The sequence below is a fragment of the Benincasa hispida genome, chromosome 1 (assembly GCF_009727055.1).
Source record: "Benincasa hispida cultivar B227 chromosome 1, ASM972705v1, whole genome shotgun sequence".
NCBI lineage: Eukaryota > Viridiplantae > Streptophyta > Magnoliopsida > Cucurbitales > Cucurbitaceae > Benincasa > Benincasa hispida.
The window spans coordinates 60,668,517-60,687,242 of NC_052349.1; the positions used below are offsets into that span (position 1 = coordinate 60,668,517).

Here is an 18,726-nt window from a genome sequence, read left to right on the forward strand (position 1 = left end):
GACCTTATGAACCTACAGATCATGAGCTCCAACGATTAAGATTAATTGGCTAAAACTCTTTAAACCGAATTAATCATTACTCGTTAACTATCGAGTCACACCACTATAGTTTGATAGTTGCACTCTCCTCACTGTAGATATATTTGTGTCCACATTATTTAACCATAACCAATAAGTCGACCCTTCACAGGTTGTTCGTAATACCGACTGGGTCAATGTGCTGTTTTATTCTCGATATTATGTCTTGTTCCTTAAGTTCCAACTGTTTCTCTAATGAACAATTGGTTTATGATCACATCACTAAACCGGATCCCTCTCGAGCCAGTGAGAGGGTGGGGCCCCTTGTTCAAGACTTAGATTCAGTACTTAAGAGAACAACTTTTTCCTATCCTTAAATCGGGTAGGCGTGAATTCCGTCTTGCACCCTATATCCCTAACTATCTACCCGGTCTTACCCCTGAAATGGGAGGCTTATTAATCCGGCGCTGTTGAGCTAACCCTCACCTATGCAAATCTAAGGGTAATCCTGAATAAACAAGAGTTCATATTTAGCTTAGGATTAAGATCGAGTTACCTAGATCATCTAAGCGAAATAGTCAGTCTTAAACAGTAAATAGCGTTGTAAAGTAAGAGTGACTTATTTCTTGGTCCGATCTTATGCAAATTCATTGCATAGAATGCCCCCACTCCTCATGTCATTACATGAATGAATCTAGATCACTTCGTTTGTAGTATCTTTACAACAACTTGTAACAGCTACAGAGTAGGCCGCATCTAATAGTGTTACCAGAATAAGGTACCCAACCTCAATCATGTACTATAGACCGTTTGGCTATTTACTCGAACTTGATCCATCTTTATGTCTCTATATAGAGTTCAAGTATTCATGTAATAGTCATGGATCTTAGTTTATTGGATTTAGACTTTATCAATGTAATTAATAGATTCAATACCTTTATTGAAGAAATGTTAAATAAATATTTTATTGATAAATCGCCAATGACCCCATGTGTCTAATGCCAAAGCAACCGTAATGTACATGAAATGCCACATCCTAATTGTCCATTGCCTATAAATAGTGACTTAATATGGATATTGTAGATATACACATTTTGGTGAGAAAAATCAAAGTGGTGAACTCCATAATTTTATATTTTCCAATCTCTGTTATTTTGATATAATATTATATTTATTTTATATTATTATATTATATTTATTTTTATATTATTATATTATAATTTCTCAATATCCGTGTTCTCGTTGTGCCTCGTATTGCGTCTCAATTTTACAACAAGAAATGCATACTTAAAACTACGCATTTTAAAATTTATATATTAAAAAATTGGAAATGCTTAATTAAGGACTAAGCATAAAAAAAAGAAAAAACAATGATTCAAACAGTGTGAAACTGAATGCGTATCTCTTAGATATGCATTCACGAAAAGGAAAACGAGAAAAAATTCGTCTCAAATCTCTAAATTTTTTCAAATCAATCATTTTTATCAAACTTCTTTTTAAAATACAATAATGATCTTATTAACCCACTGTAATGACCCCAAATTGTACATATATTTAATTAACTTAACTTGAAATCATTACTCATAAAACATTATTTCTTAAAAAATGTTTTCTACTAAAACATGAATAAAACAGAAACTAAAGTATACACCAATAGTTAGTGGCCTAAGAATTTTTTGTAATTCTCTTTTAGTTACTAGATTGGTCTATTGTAGTGCCAAAAACTCTTATATGGAAGCCAATTTTTTTGTTCCCTCTCCCTTTCTTTATGACGCTTTTCGTCGCTTTGAAGTCTTCTTTAAATTTCTGCTCCTTTTATTTTCTTTTTTCTTCTTATGCGACTGGACTAATGTATATATATATACTTTTCAATCACGTGATTGAACTTAAATTTCTTTAAGCTACCTATGTACCCTTTATAAAGACATGGATCAAGTCATAACGTAGTTCAAAGAGAAGTTTTTTTTTTTTTTTTTGTATTTTTTAAGCGTAAAACTTCTTGAGAAACTTGTCATTGATTGAGCCAATTTTTAGTCTATCTTGATCAACAATCTTGTATGCTCCATTTGTATAAACTTCTTTGACAACGTAGGGCCCATCCTATTTAGATGTGAACTAATTTTCAGTATGTCTTGTCGTGATAATAGGTCTTCTTACAACGAGCACTAGATCACCGACTTGAAAAGATCGAGGTTTTACGTGTTTATCAAAAGCTTTAGACATTTGCGCTTGTTCCAATGCTTGTTGAGCTTCTAGTCGTTTTTCGTCCAGTGCGTCCAATTCTTGGAGATGTAGCTTGGCATTATCTTTTGTAGTCAATCCTTCTTGTACCACCATTCTTAGCAATGTAATTTCTATTTCCAAAGGAAGGACAACCTTTACCCCATAAATGAGAGAGTACATAGTGACTCCTGTAGGGGTACGATGAGTGGTGCGATAAGCCCACAACGCTTCACCGATCTTTTCTTACCAATCTATTTTCGACTTAAAGACAATTTTCTTCAACAGGTTGTACAACGTCTTGTTGAATTCCTCTGCCAACCCATTTGTAGCGGCTTTATACATGGACGACTTGTATTGCATGAATTTGAATTTCTCACGCAGCCTGTCCATCTAACTATTGGAGAACAATCTCCCATTATCTGTCACGATTCGATAGAGGATACTGAATCAATAGATGATGTGAGTGTGGATAAAGTCCACCACATTTTCTTTCTTAGCCTCCATTAACGCAATAGCCTCAACCCATCTTAAAAAGTAGTTAGTGGCTGATGTGTTGATTTATCATGCGATGAAAGGATGTGTGGATGCGATGATCATGCAATTTTTCCTAACAAAGCCCAAGTATAAGCCTTCTTAGAGTCCCGGTAAGTCCAGGGTCGAACACAGGGATTACTAATAGATATGTAAAACACTCTCTGATCCTATTGCGATGGTGATTAAGAAGTAAATAGTGATTTAACTTTGATTTTCTAATGCGATGGAATTAAATGCACAACAACGAAATGGTGGTGTTTTAACAAATATGCGATAAAAGGGTTGAGAAGAGATTTTGCTAGCATTTCTTAAGATATTGCACAAGTCATGCGATCATGCTATCCACAAATATTAAGCCCTACATTTCTCAATGCATGATGACACATGTCCTATGTCTAGGACGCATGCGATGTGTATGGAATGCAACAGATAGAACTTATTTCTAGGTCTCTACTCTTGCTTATGCGATCTAATCCAACTCTCTCAAGCCTAGATTCTGTCTTTAGACTACTCTCTCAAGTACTCCAAATGATGAATGAAGCATACATAAGACAAGATGATGGCATAAAGTGTATAGCTTAAGTCATGCTAGCTAAGTACTTCTCAACCCATTCACAAATTTTGCTACTCATGTATTGTGTGAAGAGACTGAACATAAATTGAAATGAAATTTCCATTCTTGCAAATAAAGTGTTTGAGTACAAAACAATAAATGGTGTAAGAAGTATCAAGCCAGGTAAGCAATGTCTTGCTTCTTCTGGTTTTTTACACTACTCTTATCACTTGAATTCTTTCCCAAGTTGTTAACTCTTGCTCTCGCAAGGGTTTGGTGTCTCTCCTCCGTGATGTTTCCGATAGTCTCTCGACCTCTCCGAAAATTAATTCCTTCTCAAGAATTCCCTTCCCTTGGCTTCGCCTCTCTTATTTGCTTGGAAGTCCTCCTGGTTTGGTAGCTTTGGGTATTTCTAGACTTCCAGGCAAAACAGTTATTCTCACTAATGATTATGTGGATGGGCAGCATTAGTTTCCATATCTTGTTGTGCCGTCTGATAGTCACCGGCGTTCAATGTAATTGCAACGGTATGGTTTTCAATGGTCGTTAACGAAATTTTTGATCTGACTGTTATCGCTTTACATCCCATTATGTTTTATTACATTAGGCCACCGCCTTTATGTAAGGTCATCACGCGATCATCTTTGAGGTACCCTTGGATCGCAAACTCAAAACGTGCTATCGCATTGTTCCTACACAAGATAACTTCTTTTAACTGCTTTTATGCGATGAGAGTTAGCGATCACAATTTTTCTTTTAGTTTGGCGCATTCAATCGTAATATTGCCTATTCACCATCGCTTTCTCCCATTCTTTTAATAATTTGAGCTTTAATAACTTATATTTCTACCAGTTATCACACCCCCAAATTTAAAATAATGCTTGCCCTTAAGTATAAACTAAAGATTTCTCAAAATTTCAATCGCCTTTACCTTTCCTAGGCTTCTCATGATGCCTTATTCAAACCGCTGAATCGTTGTCATTATTAATTTATATCCTAATTTCTTCCTAAAATATTTCTAACCTTTAGGGACCGCGAGCTTAATCTAAAAAAAAAAAAAAATCTTTACTCATTTCCCAAGACATCACATGATTTTATTCAAATTTTATCAAACCGGGGTGTTAAGTGCTTTTGACCTTCGCATGATTCAGATATTAGTTTTGTGATCTTGCACTGATCCGAGTGCCCAACCTTCGTTTTGACTGTCCTCACGGGTGTCATGTAGACATCCAACTATGAGCGAGGCGCTTTTTTCAGTCAAAACTCATGCCCATCTTTTTATTTGGCAAGGGAGTTGCAATCACTTAGCTTTTACGTTGATCACGATTCCCACCTTCGTTTTGGCTTGCCCCCACGGGTGTCATGCGGACATCCAACTACGAGCAGGGTCCGATCTCAATGTTATATATTATTATATTATTATTATTATTTTAATTTTAAATTGAAACTTTGGAAATAACAAGGTTGAAAATAACACCCTCTTCCCCTCCCCCCCCCCCCCCCAAAAAAAAAAAAAAAAAAAATTAAAACGCAGCAATATCCTCATTGTTGAAAACGAAATAATTCATGCGATGGACTCAGAAAATTTTGTAAAAATAGTTTTGAAGTAAATTTGGTAGACCAACTAAATTTTAGAAATGCTTTGTGAATCGAATGTCCTGAAATTAATTTGCCGCTAGTTCATGCGATAAGAAAAGAGCCATATATTTCATCATTGAAGTATTAATGGGAAAATGATGAATGCAGTGACCAAATAAAGCAATCAAAAATTCAGATTTGAGCCAAACGAGAGAGAATGCGATAGTAGAATTCAGAAATATTAAGTTGAAACTGAGAAGTACAAGAATTGAAATAAGATGAGGTAAGGAGGGACACAACCCCAAATTTAATTTTTGCCTGCATCATTTTGATCGCAATAAACGAGTGCGACGGAGTGATGCGATGGGCTTAAAACATGTGATCGGTTGAGCTTTTGGAAGATAGTATGAAGAAAAGAGTTGACAGTCATAAAAAGTGGTAAATATGCAAAAGGTAAAATATATTCTTGAAAGAAAAACAAAAAAGGATACACAAAAGAATATACTTCGTCCCTGATGAATATATGCTGCTTATCATCGCAGGGACTAAGTGTTTCTTCTTTATTTTGGCTTACCCAAGTCAATGGAGGTTTTCTCGCATTGGAAATCCCCTCATGATACAGATTTACTCTTTGACCATTCACTTTAAATGTGTTGGTCCCATCTTCGTTAGTCAATTCCACCGCTCTATGCGAGAATACTTCCTGATTATGAAAGGCCCAGACCAACGCGACTTCAGTTTTCCAGGAAAGAGATGCAGCCTAGAGTTGAACAACAATATCCTTTGACCTGCCTTGAGGTTTTTCTCGCAAAGACGCTTATCATGCCGTCGCTTGGTGCATTCTTTGTAAATTTTGGAATTCTCATGCGCTTGTAATCTCCACTCATCCAGCTCTAGTAGTTGAAGTTTTCTATCTTCTCCTGTAGCCTTAAGACCAAAGTTAAGTTTCTTAACTGCTCACATCGCCTTATATTCCAATTCCAACGGTAGATGACAAGCCTTTCCAAACATCAACGCATATGGTGACATGCCTATGGGTATCTTATAAGCAGTCTGATATGCCCACAAGGCATCATTTAGTTTCATGGCCCAATCCTTCCGCAATGGGTTCATCACCTTCTCTAAGATTGACTTGATTTCTCTATTAGAAACCTCTGCTTGTCTTTTTGTTTGGGGATGATACGCAGTGACGATCTTATGGTGGACATTATATTTGATCAATAGTTTACTAACAATGCGATTCACTAAGTAGGTCCCTTCATCACTTATTATGGCACGCGAGGTGCCAAAATGAGTGAATATGTTTTTCTACAAGAACTTAGAGACTGTTGTCGCATCGTTTGCAATGCATGAAACAACTTCAATCCATTTGGAAACATAGTCGACAACTAATAGAATGTATTTATGACCATTTAAAGATAGAAATGGTCTCATGAAATCTATTCCCCGGACGTCGAATAGCTCCACCTCCAAAATTATTCCATTGGCATCGCATTTTTTTTTTCTGAAATGCTTCCAGTGCATTGGCACTTATTGCATTTCATGGAGTATTCTCGTGCTTCTTTAAACAGAATGGGCCAGTAATACCCACATTGCAAAACTTTCGCTGTTGTGCGCTGTCCGCTGAAATGCCCTCCGTTGGGTGATTCATGACATTGAAACAATATGCGATGAAAGCAGTTTCTGGAACATAGAGTCTCAATATCTGATCTGGTCCCCTTTTGTAGAGATTTGGATCATCCCAGTAGTAAAATTTGCATTCATGTATGAGCCTTTTCTTTTGATGGGATGTGTAGTTTTCAGGAAATTGTTTGCAGACCAAGAAGATGACAATATCCGCATACTAGGGTAGTTCTACAATCTTCAGCAACTGCTCATCAGGAAATGAGACGTTCACCCTTAATTGGATGCGGTCCACTTCTGGATTCTCTAATTGCAATAAATGGTCAGTGACCTAGTTTTCTGTTCCCTTTCGGTCGATTATTTCCATATCAAATTCTTGGAGTAAGAGAACCCATCGGATGTCTAGGGTTCACATCTTTTTTTTTCATCAAATATCTTATCGCAAAGTGGTTTGTGTGGACGATCACTTTTGACCCCAACAAATAAGATCTGAATTTTTCAATTGCAAAAATCACTGCTAAAAGTTCCTTCTCGGTGGTGGTGTAATTCACCTGCGTGGAGTTTAGCATTCTGCTAGCAAATGCGATGGGGTGTAACATTGTCTTTACTTTTTGTTCCAAGACTACCCCCATCACATATCTGCTGGCATCACACATCAGTTCGAATGGCTTCTGGTGACGAAAAAATAGCCGCCAAAGACTTGATGACTAAAATTATGTGGGACGCAATATGCGATGCATGTCTTAGGTTATGCGTTGATTATCATGCGTCGGTGGCCATGTCTTAGGTTATACGTTATACTTGGCGTATGTGATGACCATGTGTTCCTGTCACAAGTTTTCTTGCGCTCACGCCAAGTATAACGTGAACGCAAGTTTCTCGGGTGATCCGAGGTCGAACTCAGGGATTTGTAGCTAGATGTATGCAACGGTTGAATAAAAGAATGATGGTAAGGTTTATGCTACACTACTCCTACTCCTAACTAACAGACAACGCAATGAGAAGTATGAATGAAAGGTAGAGACACGACAACTATTGACGTGAAGTAAATGGATGGAAAATAGATAAAATGTGAAGATGTCTTCATCGCAACCTTTAAGAGTGACTGCAAGGACAACCTCAGCCAACGCAAGCTGATGCGTTCATGCCATCCACACCCGCCGCAAATGCACGTGATTTGTATTAGAAAACGAAACTTATTCCTAAGTCTCCATTCTTGCTTATGCAATCTTAATCTAGCTCTCCCGAGCATCGATTTCTACCTAGCTCTCCCGAGTCTTAGGTTCTTTCTTTAGACTCTCTCTCGAGTAGCTCTAAAGGTGTGATGGACGCATACATAAGACAAGGTAACCGAAAAGCCTGTGTGACGTAAGATATTTCCTATCTCTAGTGAATACATGCTTACATTGTTTAATGCGACCAACCATTTACCCTCTCGGGCAGTTGGTTGTTGCTAACTTTACTCATAGACAAGCATTGCGTCCGCCTATAGACAGGCGTTGCTACAGCTTCATACTAAGCAAATAAGATTTTTTCACACACTCGCACAACGCACACCTTCCGATGGTTTGCTACATACTTCATATCTCTAATCCATGTGACTAAGTATACGATACTCTAGCAATCTCACTAAGTGATGCAATGAAAGTTAAGGATGCTGAGTAAGAAAGATGGAGATGGAATCGAAGGAAACATAGAAATGCATTGAACACACAATGTATTAATTTCTTATTTCTAAAATGTAATACAATACAATATAGGAAAAGAAAGAGAAAATGAAAGGACCAGCTGGAAGCAATGTTCTTGCTTCAGCAGATGTGTGTCAAGCTCCCGGTGGTGCCATGGATGGGCGGTGGAGTTGACTCTCTTGAGATCTAACTCCAGCGAAGGCTCTGGTCGTCACTCGGAATGGATGAAGGAGATGAAGAACCTCTCAAGCTTTCTTCTAACGCATTTTTTCTGGATCACCAAGGATCTGCCTGAATGCCGAAACTTGGATGATTTGCAATTCTGCTCAGCAGCTGCTATTTATAGAGCTCAATCGCTGACAAACATTAAATGGACCTGCTCTGATTTTTGACATTAGTGGCATTTTTGTCCTTTTCTAAATCTCTGTTACAGTATGTGGTAGGTGAAATGTCAACATCAATCTTTTGATTTTCCCGAATATGTGGTGATGCGTTCATTCCACCAACCTTGTTGGTCATCCTACTATTATGGTTTATTCGTGTAGCCGCAATCGTGCAGTTGGACCGCATTCACTTAATTACCGTAACTTCTACACGATGGCCACAATCGCTTGATGATCGAAACTCCTATGCGATGGATGCATGCGGTTGATTACCGCAACACCCATGCGTTCACGTTTGCAATGGAAAGTTTCTCTGAATGCGGTTTTCTATGTGGTAGCCCGGCTTCCGCGTTTACGTCCACTTCCTGCGTTAGTTACTAAAATAGACAATTGAACGCATAATAACGCATAATAATGGGTTATTCGAGATTCTTAATGCTGAACACCGCAAACTCATTTTCTCATGAATTCCTAACATAATTGCCGCATATTCTACTTAACAACCCTCATAATTCTAAATAAAAGGCCTAAGATGACATGCATTTTTGCATATCATCACACCCCCAAACATAGAATCATGCTTGTCCTCAAGCATGCGTTATACTCAAGAAATTCTAACTCACCTTCCAGCTTTCCTTTGCGGTGACCAGCTTCTCAGAATATAATTTACTCATACCTCTAACCATCGCCGCAATGCTCTCCTCCACTTCAGCTGCTTCTTCAAAAAGATCTTTTCTAAGTTTAGATCTGGCAAGCCTTTGCTAAAAAACTTTTTATTCATTCACCGCAACTTTGCGTTTAGCTTTTGAGAATGCATTCGTTCAAAACACTTCAAAATTTTGCGATGACTTATTCGAATGCGGCGTTGAACCTGGTTACGCTCTTCGTTTTGGCTTACCCCCACGTGTGTCATGCGGGCATCCAACTTCAGTTGCGTTCCATATTTAACTCAACTCTTGTTTTGCTTGATTTGGCTTGCTGTAACTCATAAACTTGTAACGCTGGAAATGTATGTATCTTTTATTGCTTACAGCATGCGAACAAATATGAATATGGATGAATAAAGAACAAGCTCGTGTTGCCATAAACTTGATGATGTAAAGATGGAAATGGAATGTGGATGTTGTATTATGCATTACTACTTCTAAATATATGCGTTGTCAACTATATGCTTATAGTATGCTATGGAATAATGCGTTGTCACAAGTTTCCTTGCGCTGAAACTAAGTATAATTCCAACGCAAGTTTCTCAGAGTAATTCGAGGTCGAACACAGGGATTGTTTTCGTTAATGTGTTACTTTCGTGATATATGCGACCGGTTTTACAATTAATAAAAGATTTGGTTTGTACATGAATTTAAATTGTGATAAACATAAATTGCGTTGATAAAATAAAAGTGCGATAAAAGTAAAGTCCTAAACTATTATGATACAAGATACAAGATTCATGATACATGATACTGAGTTCGAGACGGACTGTGAAGTTATACAAAGGATCGTGGTATGCGATGGCAAGTCATTATGTATGAATCAAAAATAGAAAGAATAATTAGTACAAACATCGCAAGTTTTTTAATTGCGTTAAATATGTAACTAAGGTTCCGCTTTTCCTTGGTGTACACTTCTCGGTGATCGGCCGCGTTCCCATATCTCTATGGTGAAACAGGGATGAACGTAATGAACGCAAGGTTGCTTCCATCTCTGGAAGTACTTCTCACTTTAGTTAACGCATTCTTCCAAGCCTCTCTCGATAGGCGGAATGGCATCTTCACTTCTGCTCTCACAGGTGAAGATTCCGTCTAGCATGCTTTAGCTAAACAAAATTATTTCCTTAACATAAATTAATTTACTTACTTAATTCTTATTAATTACCCAGGGAATTAAGAAAAGATCCTGTCTCTTATACACATCTAGATGTGTATAAGAGACAGGTTTAAGACGACGTGCATTTCTGCATGTCATCACACCCCCAAACTTAGAGGTCGGCAGCGTTCTCACCGCAAAGCTAAAAACAAAATTACAAGAATGTGATAATAAATGTTTGAACAAAGGTTTGCACAAAATAAAACTTAAGACTTTCAAAAATTGAAGAAGCTATTAAAAGTAGGGAGCGCCTTGCGATGCTTAGTTAGCGGATGCGGTGAATTATACCTGTCTCTTATACACATCTAGATGTGTATAAGAGACAGATTTATAGGCGAAGCTTTGACTCTTTGCATTGTGGTCCCAACTTTATTGTTAAGGCAGTTCCTGAAATGGTGGAGTGAATATCCCTTCTGTTACGCAATTAATCCCGTCAGTAATGCACAACGGTCTGCTGTACACACATCAGAATCCTCCGCAATTGCGTTGCTCTTTACATCTTCAATCGTTTGACCACATGCGGTGTTGTTTTTTATTACCGCATGTGGTTGAAGTTGCGTTGATAGCAAAGCTCTTGATCGATTGTCGCATGCGCCATCATTGCGTTGATCGTCTCTTCATTATTGATTGACGGGCGCAAGGCGACGTAGATGCATTGTTCAGTTTATCTTTGAGCCATGAACGATGTGGTGACTTGCTTTCCTGCAAAACAGAACTGAAACATTCTTTTCTACCATCGCAATGGCGTCAGTGGGTGTATTGACGACAATTTATAATTCTCACATTTCTTAACCAATTTCCATATTATCAATGCAACTTTTCTTCCTTTTGGCCGCAATATCTAAATAAAACAGTATAAATATCTTGTATTTCTATAAGTTATCACTTGCACCAGACATAGAAGTTGCGCTTATGCATTGATCCTGGCGACTTACTTTCATTTTGGCTTACCTCCACGTGTGTCATACGGACATCCAACTACGGGTAAGTTCCTTTTACAACTTAACTTTTATCAACATAGGTTTTCCCATTGAGTTGACAGTGGAGTTGTTATTATCAAAATTCTCTCTTTTTTTTTCTTTTTGCATTGATATATTTTTTTTAGAAACGACCGCAATGTAATGAATGAAATTCTCCGAGACCGTTGTCACCCCCAAACTTAGAGGTCGGCAGCGTTCTCACCGCAAAGCTAAAAATAAACTTAACAGAAATGCGGTAACCAATGTTTGAGCAAAGGTGTGCACAAAATAAAACTTAAGACTTTCAAAAATTGAAGAAGCTATTAAAAGTAGGGAGCGGCTTGTGATGCTTAGTTAGCGGATGCGGTGAATTATACATACCATCATAGAAACATCGCAAAGGAGTGTAATCGGGAAAAGAGAATTTCAAAAGGATAATGCATGAAAGATAACAAGAAAAGACCTTAGGCAAAATAACGCATGCGATCATGCGTTGGAATCCACGCGATCGAAGCCATGCGTTGAAGGATGGAGGGACTTCTTCCGTTGTAATGTGCTCCGAGGAGAATTATTTTTCGCATCTACAAGGAGCAAACGCACCATAACCAAGGAAGCAACCATATATCCAAAATAACAATAAAAATAAAAACAAACTAAACTAAGAAAGCAAAGTAAAGATAGAGTAGAAGACGTCCCTAGAGAAATTGGAGTGTTGTCACCGCAAGGAGTCTCCCATGCAAGAGATTGCTTTCAACTGCTTTGGTCAAGAAGCTCACCCTGACCATTGGAACTTTCAACAATTGTTGGACGCATGTTGGCCACCATGTGCTTAGAATTACCTTCAGTTCATGCGACTGATTGCCCTTCTACCTTAGGGTCAATATTGGCATTCGGCGCATTGCCTTCACTTCAATATTGGTTGCAACTTGGTCGCACAAGCTGCAATACTCCCAAGATAAAAAAAGGTTTCCTGCAAAGACACAAAACTCAACAACAATTAGTTGCCAAGTCCCCGGCAATGGCGTCAAAAACTTTGTGACAAAAAATTAACCGTCAAAGACTTGATGACTAAAATTATGTGGGACGCAATATGCGATGCATGTCTTAGGTTATGCGTTGATTATCATGTGTCGGTGGTCATGCGTTGGAATGAAACTATTGTTAACTAATGTATGCGATGACCATGCGTTCCTGTCACAAGTTTTCTTGTACTCACCCCAAATATAATGCGAACGCAAGTTTCTCGGGTGATCCGAAGTCGAACTCAGGGACTTGTAGCTAGATGTATGCGTTGATGTGTATGCGACAGTTGAATAAAAGAATGATGGGAGGGTTTATGCTACACTACTCCTACTCCTAACTAACAGACAACGCAATGAGAAGTACGAATTAGAGGTAGAGACACGACAACTGTTGACGTGAAGTAAATGGATGGAAAATAGATAAAATGTGAAGATGTCTTCATCTCAACCTTTAAGAGTGACCGCAAGGGCAACCTCAGCCAACGCAAGCTGATGCGTCATGCCATACATGCCCGCCGCAAATGCACGTGATTTGTATTAGCAAACGGAACTTATTCCTAAGTCTCCGTTCTTGCTTATGCAATCTTAATCTAGCCCTCTCGAGCATCGATTCTAACCTAGCTCTCCCGAGTCTTAGGTTCTTTCTTTAGACTCTCTCCCGAGTAGCTCTAAAGGTGTGAAGGATGCATACATAAGACAAGGTAACCGCAAAAGCCTGGTTGACGTAAGATTATTCCTATCTCTAGTGAATACTTGCTTACATTGCTTAATGCAACCAACCATTTACCCTCTCGGGTAGTGGGTTGTTGCTAACTTTACTCATAGACAAACATTGCGTCCGCCTATAGACAGGCGTTGCTATAGCTTCATACTAAGCAAATAAGATTTTCTCACACACTCGCACAACGCACACCTTCCGGTGGTTTGCTACATACTTCATATCTCTAATCCACGTGACTAAGTATGCGATACTCTAGCAATCTCACTAAGTGATGCAATGAAAGTTAAGGATGCTGAGTAAAGAAATATGGAGATGGAATCGAAGGAAACATAGAAATGCATTGAACACACAATGTATTAATTTCTTTATCTAAAATGTAATACAATACAATATAGGAAAAGAAGAGAAAATGAAAGGACCAGCTGGAAGCAATGTCTTGNAAAATGTAATACAATACAATATAGGAAAAGAAGAGAAAATGAAAGGACCAGCTGGAAGCAATGTCTTGCTTCCAGCAAATGTGTGTCAAGGCTCCCGGTGGTGCCATGGATGGGCGGTGGAGCTGACTCTCTCGAGATCTAACTCCAGCGAAGGCTCTGGTCGTCACTCGGAATGGATGAAGTAGATGAAGAACTCTTAAGCTTTCTTCTAACGCATTTTTCTGGATCACAAGGATCTGCCCGAAGGCCGAAACTTGGATGATTTTCAATTCTGCTCAGCAGCTTCTATTTATAGAGCTCGATTGCCGACAACATTAATGGACCTGCTCTGATTTTGACATTAGCGGCATTTTTGTCCTTTTCTAAATCTCTGCTACTAATGGTGTGGTAGGTGAAATGTCAACATCATCTTTTGATTTTCCCAAGATATGCGATGATGCGTTCTTTCCACTAACCTTGCGGTCATCCCATTATTATGGTTTATCGTGTAGCCGCGATCGTGCTATGACCGCATTCGCTTAATTACTACAACTTCTACACGATGACCGTAATCGCTTGACGATCGCAACTCCTGTGCGATGGACGCATGCGGTTGATTACCGCAACACCCATGCGTGGATCATATGCATTCGCATTTGCGATGGAGTGTTTCTTCGCATGCGGTTGTCTATGCGGTAGCCTGGCTTCCGCGTTTGCGTCCACTTCCTGCGTTAGCTACAAAAATAGACAATTAAATGCATAATAACGCATAATAGTGGGTTAGTCGAGATTCTTAATACTGAACACTGCAAACTCATTTTCTCATGAATTCCTAACATAATTGATGCATATTCTGCTTAACAGCCCTCATAATTCTAAATAAAAGGCCTAAGATGACATGCATTTCTGCATGTCATTGGCTTCGTCCAATCAGGTGCGTTCAGAATTGGCATTGTAGTTAAAGCGTCTTTTAGTATTTTGAATGCAGTGAGGGAGTGTGAATTGAAATCAAAGGGTTTATGAGCTTCCAATAATGCATTTAAAGGTCGAGCGATTTTGGAAAAGTCCTTCAAAAACCTTCTGTAAAACCCCGCGTGTCCTAGGAAACTCTTCAAAACTTTCACATTCGCTGGAGGTGAAAGTTTTTCTATAGCTTCAATCTTTGCTTTGTCCACCTCTAACCCATTCCTTGAGACCTTGTGCCCAAGCACAATTCCTTCCTTGACCATAAAATGGTACTTTTCCCAGTTCAACACCAGATTAGTTTCCTCGCATCTTCTCAGTATTCTCTCCAGGTTTTGTAGACAGATTTCATATGTTTGTCCATAGACTCAGAATTCATCCATAAAGATTTCAACCGAGTCTTCAAGATACTCGAAGAAGATCGCCATCATACACCTTTGAAATGTACTGGGTGCATTGCATAATCTAAAAGGCATGCGACGAAAGGCGAATGTTCCATATGGACATGTGAACGTGGTCTTTTCTTGATCCTCTAGTGCGATCATAATTTGGTTATAGCCTGCGTATCCATCAAGGAAGCAAAAATAATCATTCCCCACTAATCTGTTTTGATTAATGAAAGGTAAGGGGAAATGATCTTTCTTTATCACTGCGTTGAGTTTCCTGTAGTCTATACAAATCCACTAACTCGTGACGGTCTTCATGGGGATCAATTTGTTGTTCGCGTTAGGAACCACTGTCATCCCACCTTTTTGGGAACACATTGCATGAGGCTGATCCACGTGCTATTTGCGATAGGGTAGATAATATCGACATCTAACCATTTGATGATTTATTTTTTGACAACCTCTTTCATCGCAGGGTTCAGTCTGCATTGAGGCTTTGTTGAGCCCTTCTGATTTTCTTCAAGCCGAATTCGATGCTGCAATACATTGGGCTGATACCTCTGATGTCATGAGTGTCCATCCGATTGCTCTAATATATTTTTTCAGAACATTGATCAGTGCGGTTTCTTTTTCTTCAGGTAACGCAGAGGATATGATGACTGGTAAGGTTCCATTCTAGCCGAGAAATACGTACTTCAAGTGGGTTGGTAGAGTTTTTAGTTCTAGTGTAGGTGGTTGCTCTAAAGAGGGCTTCAGTGCTTTTCTTTTTTCATCCAAATTCAGCATTTCATCATTCTTCAGCATCTCTGTTATCACATGGCAAGTCTTAATGAATGTTGTTGCATCTTCTCTTTCTTCATTCTCTTCTTCGAACTCCCAATTTTCAACGCAAGTTTATTCATCATCGGAATCTAATAAACCTTCCTCATCTGGGAACTTCATTGCCTTGATAATATTGAACCTGAGCTTCTTTTCGTTGACGCTCATTGTGATTTCTTCCTTATGCACATCTATTTGAGCACGACCAGTAGACAAGAATGGTCGTCCCAATATGATTGGAACATCTTTATCCGCCTGATAATCTAAGATAATAAAGTCTGTAGGTAGAATGAATTTGTCTATTGTTATCAAGACATCCTTTAATTTCCCTTCAGGGTGCACCAAGGATCTATCGGCGAGTTGAAGAGTCACCGTTATGGGCGTTAGCTGTCCCACATTCAATCTTTTGAAAATTGAAAGGGGCATTAATTTTATGCTTGCCCTAAGATCGCATAATGCTTGACCAATATAGATTCCTCCTATTGAGTAGGGTATTGTAAAATTGCTTGGGTCGCGCATCTTTGGTGGAATTATAGTGTCGTATTCTTGTATCAATGCCACCGTGGCGAATCTTCCCGTGCTTCTCTTCTTCGAGACAATGTCCTTCAAAAATTTTGCATCGGCATCTACTCTATTGCTTCTATGAATGGAATATTGATGTGCAATTGTTTCATAACAGTAAGTCAACCCTTCACAGGTTGCTCGTAATACCGATTTGGTCAATGTGTTGTTTTACCCTCGATATTATGTCTTGCTCCTTAAGTTCCAACTGATCCTCTAATAAACAATTGATTTATGATCCAATCACTAAACTAGATTCCTCTCGAGCCAATAAGAGGGTGGGGCCCCTTGTTCAAGACTTGGATTTAGTACTTAAGAGAACAACTTTTTTCCTATCCCTAAATCGGGTAGGCGTGAATTCCATATTGTACCCTATGTCCCCAGCTATCTACTCGGTCTTACCCCTGAAATGGGAGGCTTATTAAGTGATGGGTGAAAAATGGAGAATAAATATGCGTGCATCTTAGGATCTGCATTGATCTCCATGCGTCGCTGGTCATGCATGGGACTAAGAAATATGCAAGATGCATTTAAGAACATATGCGATGACCATGCATTCCTGTCACAAGTTTTTTTGCTCTCTTGCCAAGTATAACGAGATCAAAAGTTTCTCAGGGTGATCCAAGGTCGAACTCAGGGACTTGTAACTAAATGTTGTGAAGTAATGTGTTTGCGGCGAAGAATAAAAGAATAACGAAGTTAAAGGACTATGCGCTACTCCTACTCCTAACTAAACAAATTAAGCAATGGAATACGACTATGAGAGTTGGTAGGGACACAGCAACTATTAACGTGTAATAAGATGCATGGAAAAATAGATAAAATGATGGAAGGGATGATTTCACCGCATCATTAAGCTTGATCGCAAGGGTAATCCCAGCCACCACAAGTTATGCGATCATGCTATACACAAATTTATGAATGTGATGCCTATGCGAAAATGTCGATAGAACTTATGTCTAAGTCTCTATTCTTGCTTATGCGATCTAACACACATAAGACAAGGTGACCGCATACCAACATATCCTATTTCTAAGGCGCATGCGATGTGTAAATAGCAGATAGGACTTATTCCTAAGTTTCTACTCTTGCTTATGCGATCCAATCTGACTCTCCTAAGCCTAGATTTTGTCTTTAGACTACTCTCCCAAGTATGTCCAAATAATGAATGATGCACTCATAAGACAAGATGATCACATAAAGCATGGTTGAACAAAGATTATTCCTATTCCTAGGAACATTGCTTACTTTGCTCAGTGAGTTCCACTACTTACCCTCTCGGGCAGTTAGTTGTCGCTGATCAGCTTATAGACAAGCATTGCAACCACTCATAGACAAGCGTTGCTACAGCCTCACACTAAACAAAGAGGATTTACTCACTATACTTGCGCAACGCACACCTCTCGATGGTTTGCTACACGTTTCTTATGTCTATGTCGCATGATTAAGTATGTGATACTCTTGCAATCTTACTTAGTTCGTTGCAATGAAAGTAAGGGATGATAAAGAAGAAGTTAATGAAGATGGAGTCGAAGGAAATAAAGAGATGCATTGATTACAAAATGTATTAATGTCTTAAGCCAAAATGTAATACAATACAGAGATAGAAGAGAGATGGAGGGCTAGATGTAGGCAATCTCTTGCTTCTATTAGATATATGTCAAGGCTGTCGGTGGTGCCATGGAAGGGCGGTGGAGTAGTCTCTCTCGAGATCTATCTTCGGTAAAGCTCCGGTCATCATTCGAAATTGGTTGAAAGAATGAAGAACTCTCAAAAAATGTCTTCTCACGCTCTCATCTGTGATCACAAGGATCTGCCTTAAGGGAGAAGCTCGGATGATTTGAAGTTGGGCTCTAAAGCTCTATTTATAGAGTTCAATCGTCGACAGCATTGATGGTCTCACTCTGAGTCTCTATCACTAATGGGGCGATGGACCTACTCTGAATCTTTGCTACTAACAGCATGGTAGGTGAAATGTTAATATCATCTTTTTTTTATACTCCCAAGGTATGCGTTCATGCTTGGTTTCCGAAGTACCAGCGCATTTCACCACCCTTGCGATCACCCTTCTATCATGGTTATTACTCTGTAGCCGTAACATCCATGCGATGAGCGTACGCGATCACACTTGTGATGGTCTGGGATTCATTGCATGCAATCGGTTCCTGCGATAGCATAAAAAATAGACGTTTTGTCGCAGAATAACGCATAATATTGGGTTAGCCAAGATTTTCAATGTTGATCGATGCAAGCTCGCTTTTCACATGAATTCTTACTATAATCACTGCATATTCTACTTGTTAACCCTCATAATTCTAAATAAAAAGCTACAATAACTAGCATTTCTACCAGTTATCATTAAGCCGGCGCTGTTGAGCCAACCCTCACCTATGCAAATCTAAGGATAATCCCG

General features: G+C 38.9%; 1 protein-coding gene across 1 annotated transcript; it reads right to left on the reverse strand.

Moving 5' to 3' along the window:
- Window positions 1-15,827: 15,827 nt before the first annotated feature.
- On the reverse strand, window positions 15,828-16,271 carry LOC120078360. The gene has a single exon (XM_039032624.1). It carries the CDS (start codon window positions 16,269-16,271, stop codon window positions 15,828-15,830), a length of 444 nt encoding a protein of 147 aa, XP_038888552.1.
- Window positions 16,272-18,726: the final 2,455 nt, after the last annotated feature.